The following is a 26,569-nucleotide window of genomic DNA, read 5'->3' as shown; positions in this document are numbered from 1 at the left end:
AAAAAAAAAAAACCTTTAATTTTTCCCGTTTCTAGGACAACGAGCTGCAGGACAAAACCGCGTTACCAAGATCGGTCGCGGACCCGTTGCAAAATGGGGAATCGTAATTTCATGCAGATACGTTATTCCGACGAAACAACCAATTCGCAGTCATTCACGGTAATTGCGCGCCCAGCGGCCCCAGGACCGCGGTGAAACACCGTTTCGGTGCACAATGGCGGTTTAAAAATGTTTGCGGAAGGGCGGGAGGGGGAGACGGTGCATCGAGGTTTTTACACGGTGGATAATAACTTTTAATGAAAACAAACGACTGCCGCCACTGCTCCGCGCCCGCTGTAACTGCTCCCTTTACTGGCCATCCGCAGCTAAGCTCGAAACTCGGGGAAACTCGCGTGGTCACTCGAAACCGATGCTGCTCGATAACGAGAGCGACCTGTGTAACGCGCGCTTTTACGCCATCCTCCTCCTCCTCCTCCTCCTCCTCCTCCTCCTCCTCCTCCTCCTCCTCCTCCTCCTCCCCCCCCCTTCAACCTGTTCATACAACCGATAAGTTCATCGACGATGAAGTTTTACTGTTATTCTAATCTGCGTCTGTGCAGAAGGAGATGGGAGAAGGAAAGTTACTGTTGAGTTGAGATAAGTCTGTTAGAAGTGTGATCCTGTTTGGTATTTATAAAAGGTCGAGAAAGCGGCATTTAATCATCAGTGAAATTTAGAAACGGTATTGTAAGACGTACACCCCCGCTCAGAAGTATGTGGACACACCCTTAATAGAAATAAATGTCTAATAGAAGTTGCGAATCTATTAATATCAATTATATCATTCATCTTTCGATATGTTTATGTTGTATTAGCGAATATATTTTATTAATATTTTTTTTCTAATATCACATTAGTAATGATTTATGAAAAACTATAGAGAGAACTAGATAATGTTAACATTTCTTTTAACGAACTTGGATACTATTGATTTCTTCATTGTATCCGAGGCAATATTATCTCATTTATTTTGTAATATTACGCCAGAAATGTATTTGATATATTGAACATTCTTTCTGAACATTTAATATTATTAAATATTGTTTCATGTTTATTCAATTTAGTTCCACGTAAAATATTTTTGCACTTAATTGAAAAAAGTGTCGATTTAAGACTCGTCATTCGTCCCATCACGGTATAAATAATTACAAATGTAGGTCGGTAGGTTTAGTGTTAAAAATCTTACACTAATATCTACTGAAGCCACTATACACACACATACGAATGCCTCAAACGCCTAAACAGCTGAACGCATTCAAACGAAACTTTACATTTAAGTTTCAGACCTCCTTCAAATTCCTAATTAAATTTTCATAAAAATGAATTCATAAACAATGCATTACCTTTGCCACTTTTCTCTTTCCGTCCACACGTCCACTCCTAAAAATATCACGAAATGCTTTCTCGTTCTATCTAAACGAGAATAAGGGTGTACCTGAGCGTGATCGAGGTTTGCACCAGGGAAGAAGCCCTAACGCAAACGGTATCGGGAATTATGCAGAGGCGGGATCGTAATTCGAATGAAAGTTTTGCTCGACCACTGTAAACGAACGGAAAACAGAGAATGGCGCCTTTGAAGTACTAATTCTCTGGCGTTCACAGGGACGACGTAGTGTTTCGTTCTAGCGGGCGGGCATGAATATTTCATTCGCGTTTATTCGGAACGCGCGTTATCGATCGTGAAATGTTCCAGCGGCGGAGCTCTGGCCACATGATTTAATTTCGCGTAATACCGCTTCGGGCGTTGCTTTTCACGATATCGCAATTAGAGGACTCTCCTACAAAACGCGAGGAGTGTGTGTGTATGGGAGCGAGGGGTAAGGGAGTTGAGCACAAGGGGGGAAAAGATACGGTTAATATCGCATCGGGGCGTGTTGCGTGTATCGTTAATTACGAAACGGAATATACATCAGCGGTGGAACGTAACGCGAACACAATTAATATCGTGTTCGATGATCGACGACGTAAAAATCTGTTTGAATTATGCGAATACTTTCGCCGCGCCAACTTCCACGGAGAATCGCCGATGGCCGCTCGGTTCGTCCGCGAATCGCCGTCAAATTGTAAATGACTCGCGCAATTATCGTCGTACGATGATTAAACGCTGAAATATTTATGCAGTTTAATTCATTCACCGCCCCGACCGTGCGTTTCATCGATTAATGGCGTCGAACGAGAAGTTACGCGAGCCGTGATGGTGAGATTTTTATTGACGTATGAAAACGCTCGGAAAAAAGATTTCTGTTTAAATGAAATTATTTCCAGGAGCTGCAGGCGTTCCTGTAATATTTATTGACGTGGCGTTTCCATGTACATACATTCGTTATTTGGGGAAATTTTTAAAAATGTTTCATGAGATGCTTGCAAAGGATTAAATTTTGTTTAAAAAAGGGATCGAATAAGCTTTCGTTAAATTTTGTTTTTGTTAAGAAGATGGTAAAAGAAAGTATTCAAGGATGATTACGAATTAAATTTCCTGGCCCTTGTCAAACGTACTCACCAATTAATAGTAATTTCAATACTGTATTTATAAGTTGCCCAATTTTCTACCTTGTTAGAGTGGTATTTCTTTTAAAATTCAATACTCCACTCACGAAAAGAAAATAATTCCTGAAGATACCTACAAAGTGGACTTGGAAACATCATCCTCTGGAATATCCACAGTTACCCTCTTTATCGCATAAATTGCAACTCATGATCATTTGAAACAGCGTCTCAAACGCGCACTAATATATTCCTGTACACAAGGGTGAAACAATCGATGGAGGGAACGGTAGAATAACATAGAAAGGATACTGGATTCTTACTGCTGTAATGAGTAAAATCGCTCGAGGGGTTGCAGACCGGTAAAAGGGGGTGGAAGCATTGTAATTACGCGATCTTCGCTCGAGCAGTAAGGGAGAGACAGGAAGGGACGACGATTTGCGAAGAAAGGGTGTGGAGGAAAGGAGCGTGCGATACTAGACGAATCTTTCAATCGATTCCGTGAAACTTTTGTCTACAAATGTAATCATTACACTAAAGATCACGATTTCACTGCTTTGTTTATACATAGCATCTAAATAATTATGCAGTCATGCACTAAAGAGAATAATAACTCATTACTCATCCAAAAATTCATAATTAAATAAATTTAATTCAAGTTATTCATTAAACGTTTCTTAGCCAATATTTATTTATTATATTTGAAAATTAAACATGATATGAGCCGTTCATTGCACAAATCTATGAAACTCTTATTACTCAATGGTCAAACAAATTTTATTATTTAATCTTTATAATTCAGAAAAGTTATTATAAATATAAAAAGTTATAACTATACCAAGTGCTTTGACACACTTGAATTTAAGATCTTTAAAAAAGTGGAGTTAATCGATTTCTGGAGTGATCATATGATAGTGTACAATATTCGTAAATAGATGGTCGAAATCTAATCTTCGTCAAAGTTTTGATCTTTATTTTTGCAAGCAATTCAACTCATCTTATTCTTGAAAAAGAAATAACAGAACCTTTCTCTCTTTCGTTTCACCCTCGCTCCATTTATTTGCGAGAAGACTGCTAACAATGGCGCACGAACATATCATATATTCGTATTTACAATCCAACAGAGTTCATCCAAAACCGCGTCGTCGGATCGCGAATAGCGACAACGGAAACTTCACCGAGGGAAAAAATCGCGTCGTTGTTCACAGGTGTCCTGCGCGCGCGAAAAGCTGCGGAACAAAGCGCGTGTACAAAATCCTTCGACTGCGATGACGTTGCAAACGGTCGAACGCGACCGTTTCGCAAGTATAATTCATCCAGCGAACGTTTGCACGGACATTTCATTCGCTCCGACAACGAGTAGCGAAACCTGTATCCCGCGGGAACGCTACGTTCCCAGCCATCGAAAAACAATGTAACATTGCTGATAGCGAGGCCAACACACCGTTGATATACTCATTAACGGCAATATTTATCAATTTCTAAATATTATTCTATTGTATCGTGAAACGAATAGGTATAATGAAATTAGTAAAATTTGGTGTTAGGAAGATGTGTTTTTTAAAATATGATTTATTGTTTTAAAACCAGAATTTAAATGTGTTGGTGATAGGATTGAATTAGAGATAAAGAATGTAAATAATGAGGCTGTGATGGGAGTACAGATTCATGTTGTGTCATAGAAGAACAATTGAATAAAATGATATTTTAGCTGCAGAATTTTTGATCGTCTTTAAGTTTGTTAATTATGTACAAAACATGGAATAGTATAATGTATTCCATGAAATTAATAATAATACGCATACTCTAACAGTTTAGTTCATTTTCATATTTGCATTGCTCATAAATGCATTCCATTATTTATCCTTAACGTTTGAGCTGATTATCCTACCAGTAGTTCGATCATTCAATAACTCCAATATCTATGATGGCATTCGGACAGATAATAACCAACCTCGAATTGATTCTCTGTGCAAAACACGATTGAAGGGTAAGCAATACAATTGTTCGATATAAGATTCATTTTCTTAGAAATTCAATATGGATCGCTGTTTGGTGTCGATTTTCACGAGCGCGGAAAATTCGATCTGCGGCGGTTATGTTTCTCGACGAGCGTGCACTCGTCGAGATTGAAATTCTTACAAGTGCAGGCCAATTAATCGACTGGAAACCGAACCGGACGATAGTTTTCGATAACCGACGGGGAACGCCGTTAATTTGCGCGCAACTCGTCAGGCGTATCTGTTGAACCGTGAGCAAGTGTCGGCGTTCTACGTTTCGTCGAGGAGTGACTCGATATTTCTCGACAGATAAAGCTGGTTCTGCTAGAAACTCAGTTAACGTTGGAATAAGATAAAAGAAGTACGCGAGAAAGAAGTTATTACAAAAAGAAATGCAAAAGTCAATACGGATTATTAATTGTTAATTAGGTGTGTGCTGTTCACATGTGCTATGACATAAATTATGGATCTTTAACTACTTTCGTGTTATATAATAAATTTAATTACTTTTTATATTGAATAATTTTAAGCAGGTATTTAATGCTAAATATTCCAGAAGAGAGTGATTAGTTTGATTATTTATTTAGTTGCATTTGACGACAGCAAGTTCGAAAGAATAATAATTGTCGTGAGGTGATTCTTTACGTAAAACTTGACCGAAAGTGTGGGATCATATTTTCGTTCTCGAGAAAATCAATTCCAAAGATACCATTGGTGTTGAGTACGATTTGGATTATATGTCTGACTATGGCTCGCCAATTCTACTTACGGTGTAGTTTGTGTTACAGTAGTATCTGTAATAATTGATTGTAATTAGTAAGAGGACAATAATATTGATGAAGAATAGATAATACCTTATCACTGGTACCGTTCAGAGTAAGTAGAAAGAGTGAGCAATAGCCCGACACGTAAGTCAATTCGTTCTAACAAGGAGTCTTCCTCGATTTGAATGAAAGCTAGTATTTGTGGCTTTCTTAGGTCGCTGAATACGAATTTAAACTCAACATTCAACAATTTTAAATGAGGGAGTACCAAAGACAACCTAAAATCAATCTTTGCTAATAAAACAATATATTTACATATTTACTCCTAAATATTGTATCTGAACCATAACGCTTGTCTTCGAGTTACTCTCGATCAAAGAGATTCTTGTACATATATAACTACCTCGCATCCACTATTTTCAGAATAACTGACGTAATAGACCATTCTCTATCTCAATCTTTCCACGTCTAATAACTTATTCACTTAGAGTTCCTTCTAGCCTCCACTGAGCTGTCCAATAATTCTAATCCACAAACTAATAACGTTGAACCCATTTTTTCAATACGAAGATCCTTATCAATCCTAAATGCAATATCAAAACTATACAGCCACCTCGCGACCCTAAGCCCAACACTATTCCACATAAGGTTCAACAATTTTAATAAACATTAACTCAACAGTTTCTATCCCCATTTATCCACCATTTCACTCTTCGACACCCTCAAGACCTCTCTACGTTCAACCTCCTCTATAAGTTCAACATTATTCCATCAAAGGTTCAAAAATCCTAAAAAAAAAACACTAACCCAACAGTTTCCTACCCCAATTTATCCACCATTACACTCTTCAACGATCCTCCACCTTTCCTCCTTTAACACCCGTTATTCCATAGCGTTAAACTATACACGAAACGTCCATAGACTGTTCTGTAACGGTCCCGCTCGGATTCGGCAACTTTCGCATCGACCAGCGTTACAAACCTCGCCTGGTTGCAAAAATATAAATGTTCCAAGCCGCGCGCAGGAAAATCACGCATGGGGCTGCGTGTCTTTTTTCAACCCCTGGCGTTGCACCCTCCGGAGCTTAATGGACCCCATGGTGCAACGACAAAACGCACTTTACGCGCGTCAGAAAAATGAGGTAACAGGCGCGCGTGTCGCGTCACGGCGCTGGTCAGATACTTTGTAAACAATGTGTCCAGCACGCGCGCCCGCTCGTACCCCGGTTACAAAACTGGATACGGCCATTTCGCGGCAATAATTCATCACCGTGGAACATTTATGCGCGCCGACGCGCGGCCCCCCTACGGCCTTTTTTCCACGTGCGCCATTGTGCCGCGCTGCCGTGTTTTATACAGTTTGAAAAATGTCCTATCGCCTGGCCTCGAACCCGTTTCGTCTCTTCCACGATCCTCTTCGTCTCGCCTCTATTTTTCGATCTCGTACCCTCTCGATTCAGCTTCCGCCGATGAGAAACGGTACCCCTTTATTCTATTTTTTCCGTCTCTTTCTCTCGTTCGCGTACTTTCTCGCAGTTTTTCCTGCTCGTTTTCGTTCGCGTCGCCGTTTCGCGCTCGACAGATATACGATCATGCGTATTTTCCCGTATTTTATTCCCGTTTTGGAGAAAAATAAACGTATAGTCAACAGTTTACAGACACTTAATACGTATCGAGGAACTCCCTGAACTTGTCGTTCTGCACGACAAGGATGAAACAAAGTGCAACTTGAAATTCTTTTAAACATTGAAACTGCTTCGTTAGATACTGTATTTCTAGGCAGGAATTTTATTTCCGCATGCTCATTATATAATCAGTACATAAAAAATTAATTCTATTATACTGCGATACTTCGTAAAAGATAACAGTAATATTTACAATCGATATAAGGGTTCCAAATACCTTTCGTACAAAGTTAAACTATGTTTCATAGAACAGAAGCAAGTGCCCGGATACTTTTGAGCGATTGTGTACATCTAACGTTTTATCCCCCCCCCCCCCCCCCAATATCTCACCACACAGTAAACGCGGAAATCAGAGGTTTCTTAGGGTCGCCAGCAAGGAGCGTGGACGCGTCTCGCGAAAAAGAAACCTTGTTCAAACCGTAATCAGACTCTCCGATGCGTCGGAACTCCCGCTGATAATTTTCCATGCATAGTAATACGCAACGAAGAATTTGAATAATCCACTTTCACGCTATTTTCCCGTCTGATAAGTCATTAAGCTGCCGGACGAGGAGCGAGCGAAACTTAATGCGGGCCGAGAGCAATCTGCTTTGTTCCTGGGTTCCGCGGCGTTCGCTAAGCGACGGACGGACGGACGCGAGAAAATACTTGCACGCTGGAAAGAACAGAGGCCCTCGGGGATGGTTCGCAGGAAGCGAGACGGGGCGATAGAGATGGAATCGGGCGGGAGAAGGCGAGGGTGTTGTTACGCGATCTCGCTTTGTATATTCGACGCGTACCCGGCAATCGCTCGTCGCTGGAAAATTTACGGTCTCCCGGCTCTGGCTCGCGGCGAACAAACGCTGGCACATCGTCGTCGTTTTCGTCGGTCTGCACTCTTCACCGTCCGCGCGGCCGGCGTCCACAATTTCCCCGTATTACGGTAATATTCGCTTTAATGACTCCCGACCGAATGGGCGGAGGGCTAACAATGGGGACAGCCCTTCGCGGGGATGCGAGTCCTCGGCCGTCGATTTTCCACCGTGAGCCTTTTTCCCGCGTTAATTTCGCCCCGACGAGCGGTTTTCGATTCAGAAGCAGAATGGACGGTTGAGCAGCATCCTCTGGGAGAAGGAGGGTCCGAGGGAAACGTTCGAGAAGCATCAGGAGAGTGCTGAGAAAATTAGTAGAGTGTTGTCGGGGACTCGTGGACGGCTGAAGGGACGCTGCGAGGAGATACAAGCGTAAAACCGTGTGATTATTTGGACTGAAGCGAGTTACGGTGAATAGACTCGTCTGTATCTTGAGATAGGTTCTTTAGAATATTCTAGTATCTTTTACAAAACGGATGCTTAGAGATCTTGACATGTTGATCGCCACGTCGCCCATGAAAGGGTGACAGTGTTTTTCACTGATGAACTAAAAAAATAATTCTGAATATTCCGGATCGAAGAAAATATATTTGAATGAAATTCTTGACATTGATAAAGTTACAAAAATATATATCACAATAAATGCTTGATTATGTAGTTTTCGATAAACAAAACTTAACCCTTTGACTGCGAAGAGCGTATGTATACATATATATATATATACGCCCTCGAGAAATGGGGTCAGAGAAATGCTTATACTCCTTATATCAACTTCTAAAAAATATCAATTTATAGGGGATGATGAGACGAAACTTTTTTATATTTGCAGTTTATTCATACGATGCCTACTTTCGAAAATAAAAACTGAATAGAGCTAAGAGTTTATCGCAAAAATTGAATTTCAGGAAAGAGGTCTTCTAAGTATTCAATTATTATCTCTAAACCTAACCTACCTACGAATAAACTATAAATATTAAAAAGTTCCGTCTTATCATTCTTATATTCCCTATCATTCCCGTGGTCAAAGGATTAATCGTAGTAAAACTTTTTGAGAGTATTAGTATGGCAGTCAGCGAGTTAATGTAGAGGGCACGAATATTCGGTTGGTCGAGTATCTACCCAGACTTTCCCCACACCTCCGCTCTTAAATCCACCCTAAATCGTCCACATTTTCCATTCTCCCAACCCTTCTTACCAAACGGAAGCACGAAATCCTTCGCACGGACCTGCGTTGACATTCTTCGAGTCTCTAGTAATTGTAGCAAATACGCGAAATCGATTTCGGGGTACGAGACGGTGGAACCGTGGCCCGTATTTACGTTACAGCTCGGGAAATCTGCGTTGCTACTGTGTGACGGTGCTGTATCGATAGTCCCTGTGCATCGGAAACGGGCACACAGAGGAGCGCTGGCTGCGTATCCGCATTGTTATGGCCACATTTCCGGTTGTTTGTCCTGGGGTAGAGACGGGCCTGGCATCTCCTTGTCAGCCGTGCGTCGTGGATACACGTATTCCGTGATACTCGCTGCCTCGTACACTTTTCAAACTCTCGTCAACACGCTCGTAAACCTGTCTCATCCTGCTGACGACGCGGGGAACCGGCATTCCACGGAAACGGGAGCGTTTCGACTGTTACAGGAATTCCAGCGTCGTCCTAAATAATCGTCGATCGTTGCTGGGGTTTGTCGGAGACGTCGAATGGCAGAATACTGATCAATGTCCTGGGAAACGCGAATCGTATCTCGCTGGGAACGTCGGCTTCCTGGGGATCGATTTGGCAACTTCTTGGCTCATAAAGTGCCTGTGATTAGCGAGAATGGTCTTCCAGATTTCGGGTTTAATGTTTGGATACATAGGTAGTGATGTTTCAGACTTTACGAAATTTTTAGAATTGGATGCTTTCATATCTCGGTAGCAGTTGCTCAAAAGGGCTATGAGAACGCAAAAATGGAACTTTACATTCTACGTTCGATAATTGAGTGCATCGTTAATGATGTTCCAGACTTCATACAATTTTAATAATTAAATACTTTCATATCCCAATAGCAATTGCTCGAAGTGGCTTCATAACATCTTAACGAATATTCCTATACAATTATCTTAATTTATGAAACGATGACTCTCACTTCTTCAGCACGAAGATTCTAAGAACCCCTGAATTTTTCACCCAACCTGTGACACCTGTCAACAATTACAGCCCAACTTCCAACCATGCAATCTTGCCTTTGAATATCATAAAAGTACCTCGTGTTGCGTCCTACCATCTCCCCAGAACAATTACTCCGAGTTCCAAGTATTTATTCGTTAACGCGGTTCAAGTTCGGCTAAAGTTCGGAGTCCCGTGCTTCTTCTGGACATGTCCAGCGATAACGGGTAATGGATTTCCGTAGAATCTCCAGCGACTAGCTGGCACGTTCAGGGACATCGATGTCGATCCCGATACAAGCGGCCAGGAGCTCGGTCAAGGGCGAAAATCCTTGGATAAATCCACGGCGCTCCCTGGGCGCCTGAAAGAGGACTGATAAACACGCTGGCGGCTCCCACGAGCTCACAACCTCTTACCAGAGTCTTTTACGGGCAACTTTTACCGCTCGCCTATGTTTTACGACTGCTGCTTGCATTGTACACGATAAATTCGTTTGACGGTTTTTGTTTTTTTTTATTTGTGACTCTCTTATCAGCGAACAGATTTCATTGTTATTAAATTTGATGAAGTATTTGGATAATTAGTTGTTATTTAAAATTAAAAGTGTCAGGAGTATCATGCACATAACACAAAACTGACATCATACAAATTAATACTACATCAAATATTCAACACGTATGCACACCTCAGTAACATGTATTTATATACAATTATTGTTTAATCTATGAACTTCCTTCTTTATTATTTGAATTATCTGAATAACAAATAACGAATAATATTTTATTCGAGGTTCATTTCTTTGAATAAATATTCTTTAAATTTCATCTGAATGTGTGACCAAGGAGTTTTGATATTGTTACTGGATTACACTATAGAAATTCTTCGTAAGTAATCGCATTTATCGAAGAAACGGTTCGGTTGACGTGCATTTTTTTCTGTTCCGTCCACTTTCCTCGACGAAGGGAACGTCGACCCTTTATTTTAATACTGGGTAATACCGTTCTTAGGGAGGCCAGAGTGTTTGACGGCACATCGAGTGCCGGTACATCGAAATCCTTTTTCGACGCGATTCGACAAATATTGACGTTCGCGAATTGAAATTCGCATGGACGGCGAAATTGGCAAAATATTTCTGCTCGTAAAGGAACGTTCGACGGGGACACGCAGATCCGAGAAATGAAAACCAAGTGCGACGAAAAGGAACGACGTCCTCTGTAGGGAATATACCGACCAGTCGAGAGAAAACTGACCTCTTAAAATTTCATATTACGCGTTTCATCTGTTTACACGTTCAAGAAGACAGAGAATTTTCAAACTCGACAAATACGAAATACTTGACCGATTGAAATAGAAATGAAAATTTCTGATTGGAAAAGAAAGAACAGCACCTCCTGCTTCATTTAGGATAATTTTAATATTAATACGTTATACCTTGTACATAGCAGTTATAAAATAGTGTTGAAAATAATTAGAGTTACTCGTATTAACAAGTATTAATTTCTTTGAATGCCTGGTCCATTTTAAAAAAAATCACGTTCCAATAATACTTTCAAAGTATAAATTCTATGGAGAGGCACAGTGATCAAATGGCAGATTGACCTCTATAAACTCACACATCAAGAACATCCGAACGGCACAAACCCGCAGATACAGACTCCATTTACACAGGAAACTGACAGTACCAGTTCTGAATATATTGGCTCCAGATTAATTAGAATTACAAACTACTTGTTAAACGAATTTCCTGAATGGCAAAGAAAAATCTTGTCGTTCTTGAAGAGTTTCTCGTAGCTTTTAAAGAACATTTGTTTCTATAAGAGAAGAATTTTTGTTGAAGATTGCACCTAGTATTTAATCATGTCAAATCAAATCAGTGATACACTACCTTGTTTCTTGTTCGCTACTTCTACTTCATTACAGTCTTGCTAGGGTAGGATGGAATGGAAATGATTCAGAGTAACTGAAAGAAAGTTTCCTCTACGTTAAGAACTAAAGCCCTGATGTTTTAACGAATAGATGCTATATAACATAAATTAAAATGATAAAAGAATCGTAGTAAGAAGCGTGATAGACCGTATCCCTACATCTGGTAGATTCAAATCAATATAAGCTAAAAAAGTAATACCCAAAAGTAATTTTAGAATGTTCCGAAATCTCAAACAGGACCAAAAACGTTTCCCATAAGTGCTCAATTTGTATCGTATTAATATTAAATTTAATTAATCAACGATTCCTTCTAAAAATGATGTACCAATTAACCTCCCTCTAACAATCGAGATACTAAAGATGACTCGAAGCCTTTTGAAAAATTTGATACTCAACACGCTTTCCTCGTTTTTCAGGGTCCGGTCGGGGAAGTGGGCGGCGTCAGGCTGCCGCTGCAGTCATTACATGGGTACGGATCTGTGTTCATGTACTCGGCGTCGACGAGTCCCGGGGGTGGTGGTGGTCAGGGTGGCGGAGGCGGAGGTGAAGTCACCCTCCGCCTCCGCGAACCCGAGGACATTCCCGAAGAAGTTCTTGCACGCCTGGAGGACACCGCCACCCTCTCCATCTCCCTTCAAGGCGATGCAGTTCTGAGGCTAGGGGCGGCTGGCACAGGTAAGTACTTCCGTAAAGGTGTTACTTCGTATTTACTTGCTGACCTCGACACGAAGGGCGAATCACCTCGTGGTTACTAGCGAGTTCAGTTACTTCAGATCAGGAATTGGGAACCTACTGGCTTTTGAGGAGTTTGCTGCAAGACTTAGCCTTCTATGGACCTGTGTCACTTTCAGATCACGTGCTAATATATCGGGGTTCAAACGGTATTATTTTATCGAAATAATTTTAGTTTTTTCACAAGATGACGTATACGTCTTAATTAAATAATACAGTCAGTTCTATAAGTACCCTCTATGTTTATTGACGAAGTCTGTCCAAATTAAATGATAATAAGTTTGATGTTTTTGTGTCAATGTTTTATTATAAATATATACTTACATGTTTATTCATGTACATATTCATAACGAAACATTTATTTGGAAATATTAAGCTTACCATTTAATGTAGACAAATGTGTTCAATGCAGATGGAGGGTACGAATAGTTATGGGACTGATTGTATCTCTGATAACCGATTACAATATTGATAGCGGTTAACAGCGCCACCAATCTGGAATATCAAACTAATCCCTTGCAAGTTGTTTGTAGAACCAAAATTCAGCCCATAGAAGGTTAAACATTTAGGCATTTAGGCATCGATGATTGTGGTAGGATTCGTCCAGACCATCAAGTTCATGTTTATCTTGACTGTGATTAATGACAAAATATAGTGTTTGTATAGTGGTATTATCCATGAATCACCTGTTTAGTATAATAAAAAAGTTCGTGAGTGTTAGATATGTCCGAGGGCAGTGAACAAGACCAGTTACGTTAATAACTATTTATTATAAAATAAATATATGAAAATACAATTATGCGAACCGTGTAAAAACCATCACCGCGTGCTACGCGGAAGCGATACGATACTATTGTAGAACAAAAGAACAAGGATCGAGAGTGAAGTGTCGGAACGGTCGGAACGGTGGAGGCGATCGCAGTGGCGTACTAAGAAAGATTGCGCCCGTTCTAACAGTGAGGTATTGTGCTAATGGTAATCGAAATATTCTTAAAGTATTCGTAAAAAAAGAAACACTTGGGACCTTTCTTCAGTACCAGTAAAACTTATAGTACTATATCACTTATAGTGCCAGTAAAACAGAAGAATTTCATCACAGAATACGAATCTTTAGTTAGATCTTGCAATCCTTTGATGAAAGAAGGATTCAACATACAGTCAATCCTATAAGTATTCGTAGCTTCGATGTTTCTAAAGATACGTTTCATTATAAATATATTTACATGTAAAGTTTGTTGGTGTACATATACATAATAGAACATTCATTTGGTAACATCAAACTTATCATTTGAGTTAGACAAATTTCTTCAATATACATGGTACGGAAACTTACGAAAGCGACTGTACCTTTTAAAATAATCAACGAGAAATTACTAAAAATTCCGTCTCATCCAAGAAATTTTCCTATCCCGTTCCTGTTATTTCCGGAAGAAATGTTTCTTTTCTTTACCCCCCCCCCAAAACACAATAACCAGAGATCCACGACGAGCTATATCGTCGAAGTTCCCTACCCTAATTGGACGAAGAGCATTCACTCCCGTAGGCGAATTAAAAAGGGTTCCGCGGTCGACGATTCCGGAATCACGAGGCCGCCACGACAATAAATAATTGGCTTATACGGCGCATAAATTCTAACGGGGTCACAGCCTCCGCGAAACTTACCCCTGAATTTATTATAATGGGGATCGTCCCCTCGTATTTTTGGGATCGCAATTAATTTTCTCGTTTTCGAAGTCCGGGCGCGTGGCCCCGGCTAGATTAGCCCCGGCCCGCATGCGTGGCCTAATACAGAATTATTTTACTGAAATACGCTGATCCCTGCTTTGCATTATCGCGGATACTTTCACGGCAAGTATTTTTCGCTGATAAGCTGGCCATTTATTCCGTTTTATCGGCGACGATGCAAATGGGGCGTAAATTAACGTTGTCGCGGGGCTCAGAAGCATGCGGGATCGAAGATTGCGTTAAGCTCGCGCGAAGATCGCGGATTCGGTTGGCTGCAGTCCGCGAAAAAAGATGGAAACATTTATTCGTTCGAGCTTGTTTGAAACGCGAGAGAATTAATTAAAATTTCATGCTGAATCCATTTTGCATTCGTGGCTGATTTAAATAATATGTGTATGTGTTCTAATTCGGGTGCAATGAGGATTGAGTGCTTCGTTGGTTATCCTTTAAACATACGTACGTACGTGTGTTTTAATTATTTGGACGCTTAAGAATTTATAGAATTGGACATGATGGAATAAGGACGAAATTAAATAATATTATACGGATTAGAAAAAGAGGGAAAAATCCAATTAAATTCGATAAGGTAACGAATACGTGCTTTACATATTCGATGGACTACTGAATCTTTCATGAGTTTCAACCGAGGAATAAACTTCTTTAGCATGCAGTAATATTTAAATTAGGATACGATTTTTTTACGACAGCCTCTAAATTGCTGCATAAAATATGGAACTCAGTGCTGTATATAATGCAGGCAAAACCGTGTTTCTCTTTCTAAGAACGAGTCACTTTGAATTGTTGTTCCATTCTTCTTGCAACGTTCCTTTTACATAAAGTGAGATAAATTAATAGGGACGAATACGTTAGAATGCTCTTTTCAAATTTTCTATTATTTTCTCCACTGTAATAAATGATAAACATCAAATATTTCGGCAGTTCCACTAATTACATTTGATTTAAAAAATATATTTAATTAAATACGTAAACAACACTTTTATTATACATTCTCCTTTCTTTTGTTTAATTAAACTAGAAACATTATAGACACTAGTGTCGTATGTTATCTGGCAACGTTAGGAATGAACAAAAATTTGTACAAGAAATTAAGATGTGGATGCTGTCATACTGCAGCTTGAGGAAATTTAGTAATCAACTCGTCAAATTTGGATTTCAATTCTTGCTCTCTGCTCCCATACTTATCTCGCAGTTTCCGAAAATTTTCCTAAACCGTGGAATCTAAACTTTAATAAACCTTCTATAGAAACTTTTAAATTTATCTTTCCCGTTACATCCACTCACAATCAGTCTCCTATCAATTATCATAGATACTTTTACCTCTGCTTTTCAAAACTACCAACACTTTTACCATATCGCCTTTTCATCGCTACGTCAAACTCTCTACAAACAAAAATCATATTACGCAGAACGTTGCTTTCCACTTTCGATCGCAGTTCGCTCGAGGTATACGCACAGCCCTCGTCCGTTTTTCTTTTGGTTTCACGCTAATGCCCGCGAAATCGGCCGGCTGGAAAAGAAGGAGGCGAGAGAAAGAGCGAGATTTATCGAAGCCGCGGCTTGTTACCGAGGCTTTACACTTCCGGCGAGCGGAGGGCGTGGGCGCCACGAGAGCCGCGATAAAGGTGCTAGCAATTGATTAAGAGGGTCGTTTGTGCCAAGGAAATGCTACTTCAAACGCGACCCCGATTCGTGCCGCTTTTCAGGCCTCTTCTATCCCCCCCTCCCTCCGCCGCTTTGATTCTTTTGTGCCCCGTCTGGCGTCAAAACTTCCGCGATAATCTGCACGCTGGGGAGGCGGCTAAAACGCTCGCCCGACGAGGGAATCGCGCAGGTATGGATTTAGCGTTTCATACCGGTAATCTGGGGATGTTTGTGAGATGCTCCAGCGTCCAACCTCCCCAACCCTCTATTTTTCTTTTTTTTTTTTTTTTTTTTTTGTTGTATCTTTACCCGATGGTCGTGGACCAACCTGCTCGCGAGCGCTAACGGGCGGACATTTTTCCGAATAATTGAATCGCGGAAATTAAAAACTCGCCCGGAGTAAATTTTTGTCGGGAATTGAGTTACGGAACGGAATTATGCAGTGTTCCACATTCGTGGAATTAAAGTCGAAATTAGAGCTGCAATTCTCTCTTTATTCGGTTAGGTTCGAGGGGGATGGTTAAATTTTGTTGAGACGAAGGAAAAGCGCGAGTGCTGTGGATGTTGTTGCGTCGTATTGTGATGTTTTGTTATCGTTACTGGCATCTTTTTTATTGAAGGAGGTATTTCAGATCCGACAATTGTGACTGAATTATTGGTAATAAATATAAAAAGTTCTTGAGGGTTTTTACAAATTTTCTATTATTTCTTCGACTGTAATAAACAATAGTAAAGATAATATTCCGACTCATCCACTATTTAAAAAATATATTTAATTAAACACATGAGCAACACTTTTAATGTACTTTCTTCTTTCTTTTGTTTAATTAAACTGGAAACATAGTCTCCAAATTCTATTCGATTTTCACCACCAAACTACAAGTAGTCGATATTATGAAAATACAATTTCAAATTCACTCTCTATATAAAATCAATTTACAGAAAATGTACATATTATTATAAGTAGTGCTTAGCTCCCTACGAAATTCAATTCCACCCCTACTTTATCGATTCGTAAGACTTTCCCGTTGCTTGCACGAGCAAGAACACAGTGTAGAGTATTTTGCTCGAAAGATGATAGCCAGCGGGAAACTTCGGTCAAATAAACAGGACAAATTTCGAGTTCTACGAGTGCCCGAAGAGGCGCTCGAAAAGGCAAATACTCGAACAATAAGGAAACTTTTATTTTCCACTCGGGGTCTTCGAAACTCAATCGCTGCTCGCTGCCGATGGTTGCTTAAAACGATTTATTGAGATCAACATTCTATCCGACCTCGGTCCGTTCCAGCGGGGCAACAAAAGTGGACGTTTAACTTCAATGAAAATGCTCGATGCTGAAGCAATCTGGAAGTTCCGCCTTTCGAGAAACCGATGCGATGGATGTTGCGCCTCCATTTCCGTCGGGAGAGGGGGAGGGGGTTAATCGTTAATGTAATCGATTCGAGCGAATCTGGAATGGAGGAACGTCGAACGCGATGGTCAATTGGATCGTTAAAGAAAATCTTCGACTATTTATCCGTGCTCTCGAATACGAGCAATTCGGTGATTCGAAGTCGCGTTCTTAGAGAGAGTGAATATTCTACGCATTGTTTTTAAGAATGTTTTTGTTCCACTTGCATACGATACTGTGCCAGAGAAAAAAGGATTTGTCAAGAATTTTCATTTCACATAACAAATAATTGTAAAACTTCAATAACAAAATAATGAAGACAATTTTTCTTATCTATTTGAAAAATTTCTTTTTATTGCCATAGGTACATGAAATTTGTCCTCTATTTCGATGGTTGACACGACAACCTGACATTGGATTAAGTAAAAAATCAAAAAGATCATTAAAATGTACCTTCGTTTACAATTTTATTTATCACTGTAACCCGTCTACTATTATGTATAAAAACATTGACATTCCACAATTACTTGCTAATGAATGTATAAAATAAAAATATTTAATGAAATAGAAATTCTTAAAGAAAATCTTTCTTTCTTTTCTACGATAACAGGCCCTTAAATCTTCCTTGCCACGGATCTAGTATTAGCGCAAAACGAAAAGGAAGAGCAAGGGTGGTATGTCTCGAATCGATGGCGAGCAAACGTTTAGAATGCGAGACGCCACGGATCGCGCTGAGCTTTTGGAAGCTCGCCCCTGGCCACGCAGGGTAGAGGGGTGGAAAACTTATGAAAATCCTGGATTTATCGCGGCATGTGCGAGAGCCAGCCGCCTCCGTGGCTCTGACAAATCGTTCGGAAGTTAACGTTCGATCGTTTCCGAATCCTCTTTTCGGCGAGGAGGATACTCTGATCCTGGACGACCAGATGACTTTCGAGGGCCCACTAAAAGTTTTAATCCGTTTCGTCCTTTTCCGGTGACCGCCGTTGTGCTGCTTCTACAGGGCTCAATTCGCTTTTGTGAGTTGTTACCATGAGAAATCTCAAATTGGACGAATCATACACGATTCAATGGAGACTTCTATCCTAAATACAAGTATTAAAATTATTAAAAAAATTATTATATGACTCAAATTTAATACCTGAAACCAATACAACACATCGAGAACAATTCACTTTTCGCTAAAATATTTTTTCTCCATTTGTAACAGTTTCTAACTCACCATTACAAGTCTCAACTTCGAAGGGTAGTTTCAGCCCCCAAAACTTGACTTCGCAGACCTAACAAAAATACATACGTATTATTTTTGGCTATTCCACAAACCGACAACCTTCCATCCAAATCGAAAAGCCGTGCTCTTTGCTCTGCTGCCTTTTAAAAGGAAAATAAAGCACAGTAGTAGTACCAGTCTTGGCCAGACACGGATTCGAAGTAGTCTGAGCGCGTTTATGGCCAGCCAGCGAGATGTAAGAAACGAAGTCGAAACGCGAAGAGTGCTCGACCGTTTCTCCGAGTGAAAAACCAACGGGCGCCTTGCATTTCAACCCCTGAACCGGAAATTCGAAGCGTTGCAGCGCCATTGCGCCAACGTTACCTCGAAAAGTGCGACATAATTCTCGCACGGTGCGCGATTTTCCGCGATTCGAATTCGAATTTCCATTCGAAACGCTTCGCGTAATCAATGACCGTCGCCATTCCGCCGTGAATAATCATACATTTATGTAAACTCCGCGGAAGAATAATGAAAACAACGTAAATTCATCCGCTGTCGCGGTCGCGCCGCGGATCGCGGGATTACATATTTCAAATTAATTTCATTAACGTTTGAACAGCCGGGTAAATACTCAAACATATTTCAATCATGCGCCGCGGCCATAATTACGCGAATTCATTAGACGCGTATTACTTTAAACATTTATAACCAGAGGGGGTGCTTGAAAATAATTGATTGGTATCCTGCGACGATAATTACGTGCCGGTTTGATTTAATGCGGTGCTCGTTACAACGATGATATTGCGCTGCGTCATTGCTGATAAGGAAAATCATTTTCAGAGCCATGTTGCTGGGGGACCGAGCACATTTCGAGAGGCGATTTTGCGTTTATGAGGAAAGATGATAGCAGGTTTAGGAGAGGAAAGTTTTTAGATTGGCTTAGACAACGTGAAATTTTTGTTACCTATGTATTTAATTTTTAGGGGTTTTCTTCGTTCTTTTTAATTAGTTTTATTATTATTTAAGTTGAATAGAAACAAGTTTTTCATTGGAGAGGGTTAATCGTAATTTACTTTTTCGTGATTAATATTACTAAAGGTGTACACAACGCACTTCCGATCAAATGAATTTTAAAACTCAGCTATCGAGGTTCCGAACTTCGCAATCGAACCATCCAGACCCCTAAAACTCTGTCCAACATTCAACCAACCAAACTCTCGAACTCGACGAGCTTACTTTCTGTTAATTATCCGTGGTTGAATTTCTTCTTTCGGATCAATACCTGAAGATATCCGCACGCTGTGTTTCGGCCAATAGCATCTCAGAGAACCACCCCTTTTAGGAAATCTAACAACCCGTTTTAATTGAAAACCTGGTGAACAGGTAATTTATTCATCGAATGTTTGAACCTCCACAGGGAGAATTAGAATTTAACACTAGTAGATTATTATAAGTTCAATATTTTGTAACCGACTTCGAAAAGGAGGAGGTCACTCAATTCGACACATATATTTTTTTTCTATCTTATTCTTAACCATAACTACACTCGTACTAAATACAACCACGTGTCATTTCATTGTTCAACATAAACAGAATGGAACAAATCGAACATTCCAATTCACCATCTTTACTTTTTCCATCCACACACCTCGCACGACAGACCTCTTCCCCAAATGAATATATCGAAATCTATATCACGAATGCTTACAAATAACCATGCAAAGTTTTAAAAAAACCTGTCGTCAATAGCGTTCCATTAAAAAATTCATCAACAGTCAGGTTTGTTTCGAGTCCCAAGAGACACCTGTAACGCCGTCAATTTCACCCCGGAAATAGTCGCCGGCGAGACCCGCGTCGCTGAAATCACGCGTACGCGACGTCGAGCGTCGCCGTGTACGTCGAAACGCGTGTAATGCAAGCTGCCGTCGTGGTAATGCCATAAACCGGAAAAGAATGAAACTAGGCGCAATAAAGGCGGCGGGGAATACTCGTCGCGCGGGGCAATAAGTCTGAAATATGCCAGCGTTTTATTCTCGTCGCGCGAATACCTGCGAGCAGCTGAGAAAGGGACCGCCCAGAGGGTGAGTGGTTCAGTGGGGTGGGGGGGCGAAAGGGTGGATTTCGCATTGGGAAAAAAATGTCTGCGGTTTTTACACGACGAATACCGTGGCTGTGCGCGCAAACAATTCCCGCGGAGCATGCGCCGCGTGAATACGAGTTAGAGAAAAGAGGCGCAGGGGGTGGGGGGGTGGGAAGAGATGCACACACGCGGGAAACCAGCCGAAGGGTGGAGAAAAACGAGGGGCGCAGCAGGGGGGGTGTGTACACTCGCGAGACTCGGACGGAAAACTTTGCGGGGAGAGCAATTCTCGTTATAACTTCGGCCCTGCGAAACTTAAACTGCTGCCAGCCGAACATGCAGAAGTTTCAGCCGTTTTCCTGCTCGGGACAATCGTCCCTTCCCTGCTGTCTGTCCTTTCAGGTAGATAGCGGTCGCCGAGGTGAGAGAACGATCCTCATTTTTCTCCTTTCCCCTCTGCTTGGTAGCTGGTCGGCGAAACGTCGCCCTACAGGTCGCTCTAAAGGTATTTCCCGGAGAGCTGGCAACGCTGTCGCGGAACGTTCCTGGTACCAGTTTAGACAGTATCAAATTTGCTCGCTTTCAATTGTCAAAAGTTCTAATCAAAAGGGGTTAAGACTTCAAAGGGAGAGAATGAGAGATAAATTTGCAAGTGAAATTAATGGCACGGATGCTACGTATATAGAGTTTAAATTTTATAATTTTTGTTATAAAGTTTGTACTTTGTAAAGGGGATACTAAATCGATAATGTAGAATATACTGTCGGCAAGGCTCGGTAATGCAGAGCACTCCGTCGGGAAAGACAGTCGCCTTACTGGTAATGTAGAATCTCTGTTGATAAAGCCTGCTGTCCATTGAGATTCTGTATTATTAATAGAGCAACCTGGCTTACCGACCGAGTATCCCAAATCACCTTTTCTTAGTCCTTCTCTCGTTTACATTACTCCTGTTGCATTCGACAATAGCCAGGATAATGAGACGCGACAGTAGTTGAAAATATGAAAATATGTAAATAAAACAAAGTATACCAAATGCGAATCTTAAAATTTTAAATAGATTTAAATTTTCATATTCATATTAGGTCAGGTGAAAAATTAAACAACTTTGAAACCTGTGTCCATCTTGATGTGATCAAAGTAATTAATAATTTTCTTTATTTCTCTTCCAGTTTCAATAATTCGTTAAATTATCTTCCACTTCTATCACTTTGCTATTATTAACAATTATCTCGCTTCCAAGGGAATATCCCCCTCGACTATGGAAAGGTGGTTCTATAACCATGCTCAACATGGGTTAGCGACGCGGCCAATTTCCGAAACAAATCAAGTGTTATTTATTGACAGAATTCGCGGCAATTTGACACTGAGTAGGGATCAAAGCGTTTCACATAGAAGCACGACGTCGCTTCAAAGCCGGCCATGCGCAAAGTGTAGTGGGTCTATGGAATGGTTGACCTGAAACAAGTTATGTACGCGTGTATATCTATCCCGTAACCATGAAAGGAAAATTTTTAAATTGGATTTCCTATTTTCCAATGAAATTTGGAATTATATTTCGTTAGGCGAGTCTCACGATTTTTCCTCTAACGATGAGGGAAACTGCGACTCACGTGGGAGGCACGTAAACGTGTTCTTTTAGCTGAATTTCCCGTAGAATTTTTCACGAAAGAAAAACGTAAAACCGCAGAGTCAATATGGCTGGATCTTTCTCGCGGCCAGATGAAAAATTCAAGTTTCTACAAATTACATTGAAATTGCTGGAATGAAAGTTAAATTTACATGGAGTAATGTTTTATGATTCCATCCAGACTTGCTTTTAACGATAATCTTTGTACATTTTTATATTTCAATTAAAAATTGTTGGGTATCCAAATATATTTAGTATTCGCGCAAAAAAATACACCTGGCTCAAATCCAGGTAATCATATGTCAATTTAATACATGTCTACTCTCATGCTCGATTTCATTAATGATCGTTCTATCTACTTCTTCATCCCACACTTGATCATTTTACCATTCCCTAATCGACAATTCCAGGGCCTCATCAAGATCCAACGTATGTTAATATAAATTATAACAACAATTATTTATTATAATTGCAACCACAGACATGACAATTCTTCGTATATACAAAGGACAGCTACAGAGAACTCTCTTGTCTCCAGCATTTGCAAGGAAGTTTTCTCTTGGGTCATTCTTGCTGCTAGAGTCTAGTACAATTGCACCAGGGTTTGGACCCTTTGTTTGCTAGCAGCAACATCTTGCAGGCAAGGGATTAGGGGTGGCGAAACAATGGCAGACTTTAGCGGCATAGTCATCTTCCTCGAGTGGCCTAGAGATGTTTATGCAAGGAAAACGCACGAAAGATGGGTCATGAGGACCTTCCCTCATGGTAATCACTGTGCCAGTAATGGTGTGGACCCTGCAATTCTTCAAACTCTTGCGCCCCTATACAATAAGTTAGTGCTATATCCATAGCACCAACAATATATCAACTCAAAGCTACCTGATCAGCTATGTAGAATCATTATTGTTGAGCCTTATCGACTGGACGCACTGTATTACCGATTGTAGACGTTGTGTTGTCGATAAAGTACCCTACATTCCCATCAGACTAATTTGCATTCCCGATAGTGAGCTCTACATTACCCACAGTATGCACTACGTTGCCATCAGAGTGTTCTGCATTACCGATAGCATGCCCTACATTCCCATCAGAGTAATTTGCATTCTCGATAGTGAGCTCTACATTACCTACAGTATGCACTACATTGCCAACAGAGTACTCTACATTGTCTACTGTGCCCAGGCATCTACTAACACTAACCAATCTCAACAATTTCGTTAAACAAGTCGTCACATCCTCGAACAGTGACCACCTGACCTCTTGAATTGACTTTCCTCCATTTTACCGCCCTTGAAGACCCTCTGCCCCTATTCTTCTCAGCTTCGGCATCAGATTTCCCATTTTCCACGGCCACCAGCGTCACCATCGTTCGATCGACTCCTCAAATTGATACACTTCACCGCGCTAACTGCAGCCGTCGCTAAAACGGTTGGATTCATATTACGCGACCACAGGAGCGGCATTAAAAGATCCAGCGAGACCGTCGTAATTCGAGGGGCTTATCTGAAATTTCGAGCCCATCCCCCGCTATCTCTCGTTCCCTTTATCAGCCTCGAGATAACGGTTAATAGGTCGGCTCCGGGGAACGCCGTACTTTTTCTTCGAACTTGTAATCACTGATCGAATCTTAATCCCGTGTGCACACACGTCCCAGCAGGCTCACGGAGACGCTCACGGAATCCTGGAGCCGTTATCCTCGCATCACGTATTTAAGAGGGAGTTAAGGGACACGTAGCAGTCTGCCCCAACGTGCAACGGGACGAAGTTTCAACGGCAGGTTGCACGTACACCGTGAAAGCGTGCGCGCGTGTGTGTGTGTTCCCCTGGCTATCGGGGGCAGGAAATCGTCGAAGCAGCGCAGGGACCAACGACGGTGAAGATTTAAACGGCTAGAGACTCCAGACCTCCGTGAACACGTGCTAGAAAGCGCACCACTTGCTTCGTTAAAGCTATTCAGCGTTAGCGCGATCCCGTTGTCGCTGACTCGCACCTAAACGCTGCCCGTTCCATGGAAGCTTCTTTCACGTCTCTTTCGCTGTCGCGAGTTCTCTATTCTCTGGGATCACGTTTAGAACACCGTTACGAATGGACAGCCTTGTGCGTTTTAATCGGACAGCTTCCTCGTCGATGGCTGGTGAGGAATTTTCAATGAGACACGCTGATTGGGTTACAAGTGCATCTGATTCTTCTTTGTTTTTGGTGTACTAGTCTCTTTGGCCAACATTTTCCATTGAATGGTTCTATTATCTTTTATATTCTTAGTTTTAGTCGTAAGTATTTTTTTCAAGACAGTGTTCTCCACAAGACCACATGTTAGGCTTTAAAGCCTTTATTCTATGTTTGTGCAAACAAGTAGAATTATGATTAATGCCTGTATTAGTGACAGTATACCAATCGAAAGCTACCTAGTCGTCAAGGTAGAACACTCGTTGTTCAGTATTATCGGTAGAATACACTGTATTATCGACAGTATACTCTACATTGCCAACAGAGTACTGTGTGGTCTACATAGCAAATCTGACAAGGAATGTATCAAAATGATTGAGTTTCAATCGTTGTCACTCGTCATGAGATTACTGTACTGAAGTATCTTTTTCCACGAACACTCACAGTAACTTAATACGTGCATTGTTATATTGTCTTAATGGAAATATGTTGACTTTCAATTCGGTTTTCGGGGCGAAGTAGCGTTGATATTTACTCTGTCTTTATTGCGGATTTATTTACGAATGAAGAAGCTTTTAAAAACTGCCATTCCACGCGCTGGACTTCCATTAAAATTAAAAACCCGTGGAAAGAGAGATGCAATACAAATGTATAGCTAGACGGTGCATGACGTTGAAATGTTTGCTGTTCTCCTCTGTTATCCTGTAAAATAAATCGCAATGTTATTTGCCAAACACTAGAAGAGAGACATGATGATGCTTCATGTATTTTTAAAATCGTTTCCATTTATTTTATAGTCTTTTTGGATATCTTGATAACACCATACGATCTCGATTAGGTCTTTTAACCCGATATAGACACATTAGTTTAAGATAGTTGCCAGTGATGTATGAGGCAATTACACTTAATAGAAAAGTAGCTAAAATGTTGGCAATTTGAAGAACAGTACAAACAATAAAAAAACAATAGGAAGACTCGAACCAACCTCGAAGACCAGTGAGTAAAGTTGGTTATAGCAGTAGGTGTACACGGTTTGAAGAACAGAGACGGCAGCTGGATCTTGCTGAACGCGAGGAGTGGGTTTTGGGGGATGGTAGAAACTCTCGGTGCACCTAACAAAATTATTGTAATACTCGACTGTGCAGCGAACGGCAGGGGCTTCCCCGCCACGGCCGCAGACGAACCTACGTAAATTATGAACCCTGTTTGACTTCATGTCCAGCTACACCCCGTTGCCGGTGACCAACCCTCTCGTGTGCTTCGTCCCTGACTATTGCGTGCGCACAGGATGAAAATAAAAACTCAACGCGGAAGAACGTCTTCGTGGTGCATTTCGCGAAGAGTAAAAATTTTCTGAAGCTGAATTAGATGTTCGCTAAGATTCTACGTAGTGAATCTTTTTAATTCGTGTAGCTGTTAATACGAAATGTACCAAATAACAATTCATCGATTTCAACTGTACTAGCAGTTTGTGTACATTGTTACCGCCCACGTGTGATTTCCTGCGAACAGCTGTGCACCAAATGTTAATCACAAAGACAGACACCCCTTGGAACTACTCTTTGACGTATGTAAAGATTAGCAAACCTAAGGCAAACAACATCATTGACTTCCTCCTGCAGCTATCTGTGCTTAAGATTATTTTTGCTTCGAGTTCTAGTTTACGAGGTTTATTGTTCATCTGGCGGGGAACAATAAATATTCGCTAGGAATACTATTTAAAATTTGTAATCACACGTGCATTTTACTGTTCCATACCATGCACCTACTCGATCGGTAGTGCAAAATGTTCGGTTGATAACCCAGGGTGCTCTATTGGCAATGCAGAGTACTGTAGAGGTAGCGTAGGCAATACAGCTTACTCTGTTGGCAATACAGAGTACTGTAGAGATAGTGTATGTAATACAACCTATCCTATTGGCAATACAGAGTACTGTAGCGATAGTTCAGCTTTGTACCATTTATTTCAAGGCTCCACAAAACGATTCGTTTCGATTCTCCAAGATCACAATTCGCTACCCAACTTTCATTTAAATCTCCCAAGGCCCGCAACAAAGGATTGCATCGCGTACACATGACTCCG

General features: G+C 40.8%; 1 protein-coding gene across 1 annotated transcript in view; it reads left to right on the top strand.

Annotated features, from left to right (window-relative positions):
- LOC128893749 (fez family zinc finger protein erm-like) overlaps window positions 1-26,569 on the top strand; it is a 317,960-nt gene that overhangs the window by 154,021 nt on the left and 137,370 nt on the right. Inside the window, exon 4 of the mRNA XM_054154957.1 lies at window positions 12,311-12,569. Coding sequence (XP_054010932.1) covers window positions 12,311-12,569 — 259 coding nt within the window. The remainder of the gene's footprint in view (window positions 1-12,310; window positions 12,570-26,569) is intronic.

Source organism: Hylaeus anthracinus, unplaced genomic scaffold, assembly GCF_026225885.1.
Source record: "Hylaeus anthracinus isolate JK02 unplaced genomic scaffold, UHH_iyHylAnth1.0_haploid 3, whole genome shotgun sequence".
Classification (NCBI taxonomy): domain Eukaryota; kingdom Metazoa; phylum Arthropoda; class Insecta; order Hymenoptera; family Colletidae; genus Hylaeus; species Hylaeus anthracinus.
The sequence above is the reverse complement of the archived record's forward strand: the minus strand, read 5'-3'. Positions and strand labels throughout refer to the sequence as shown.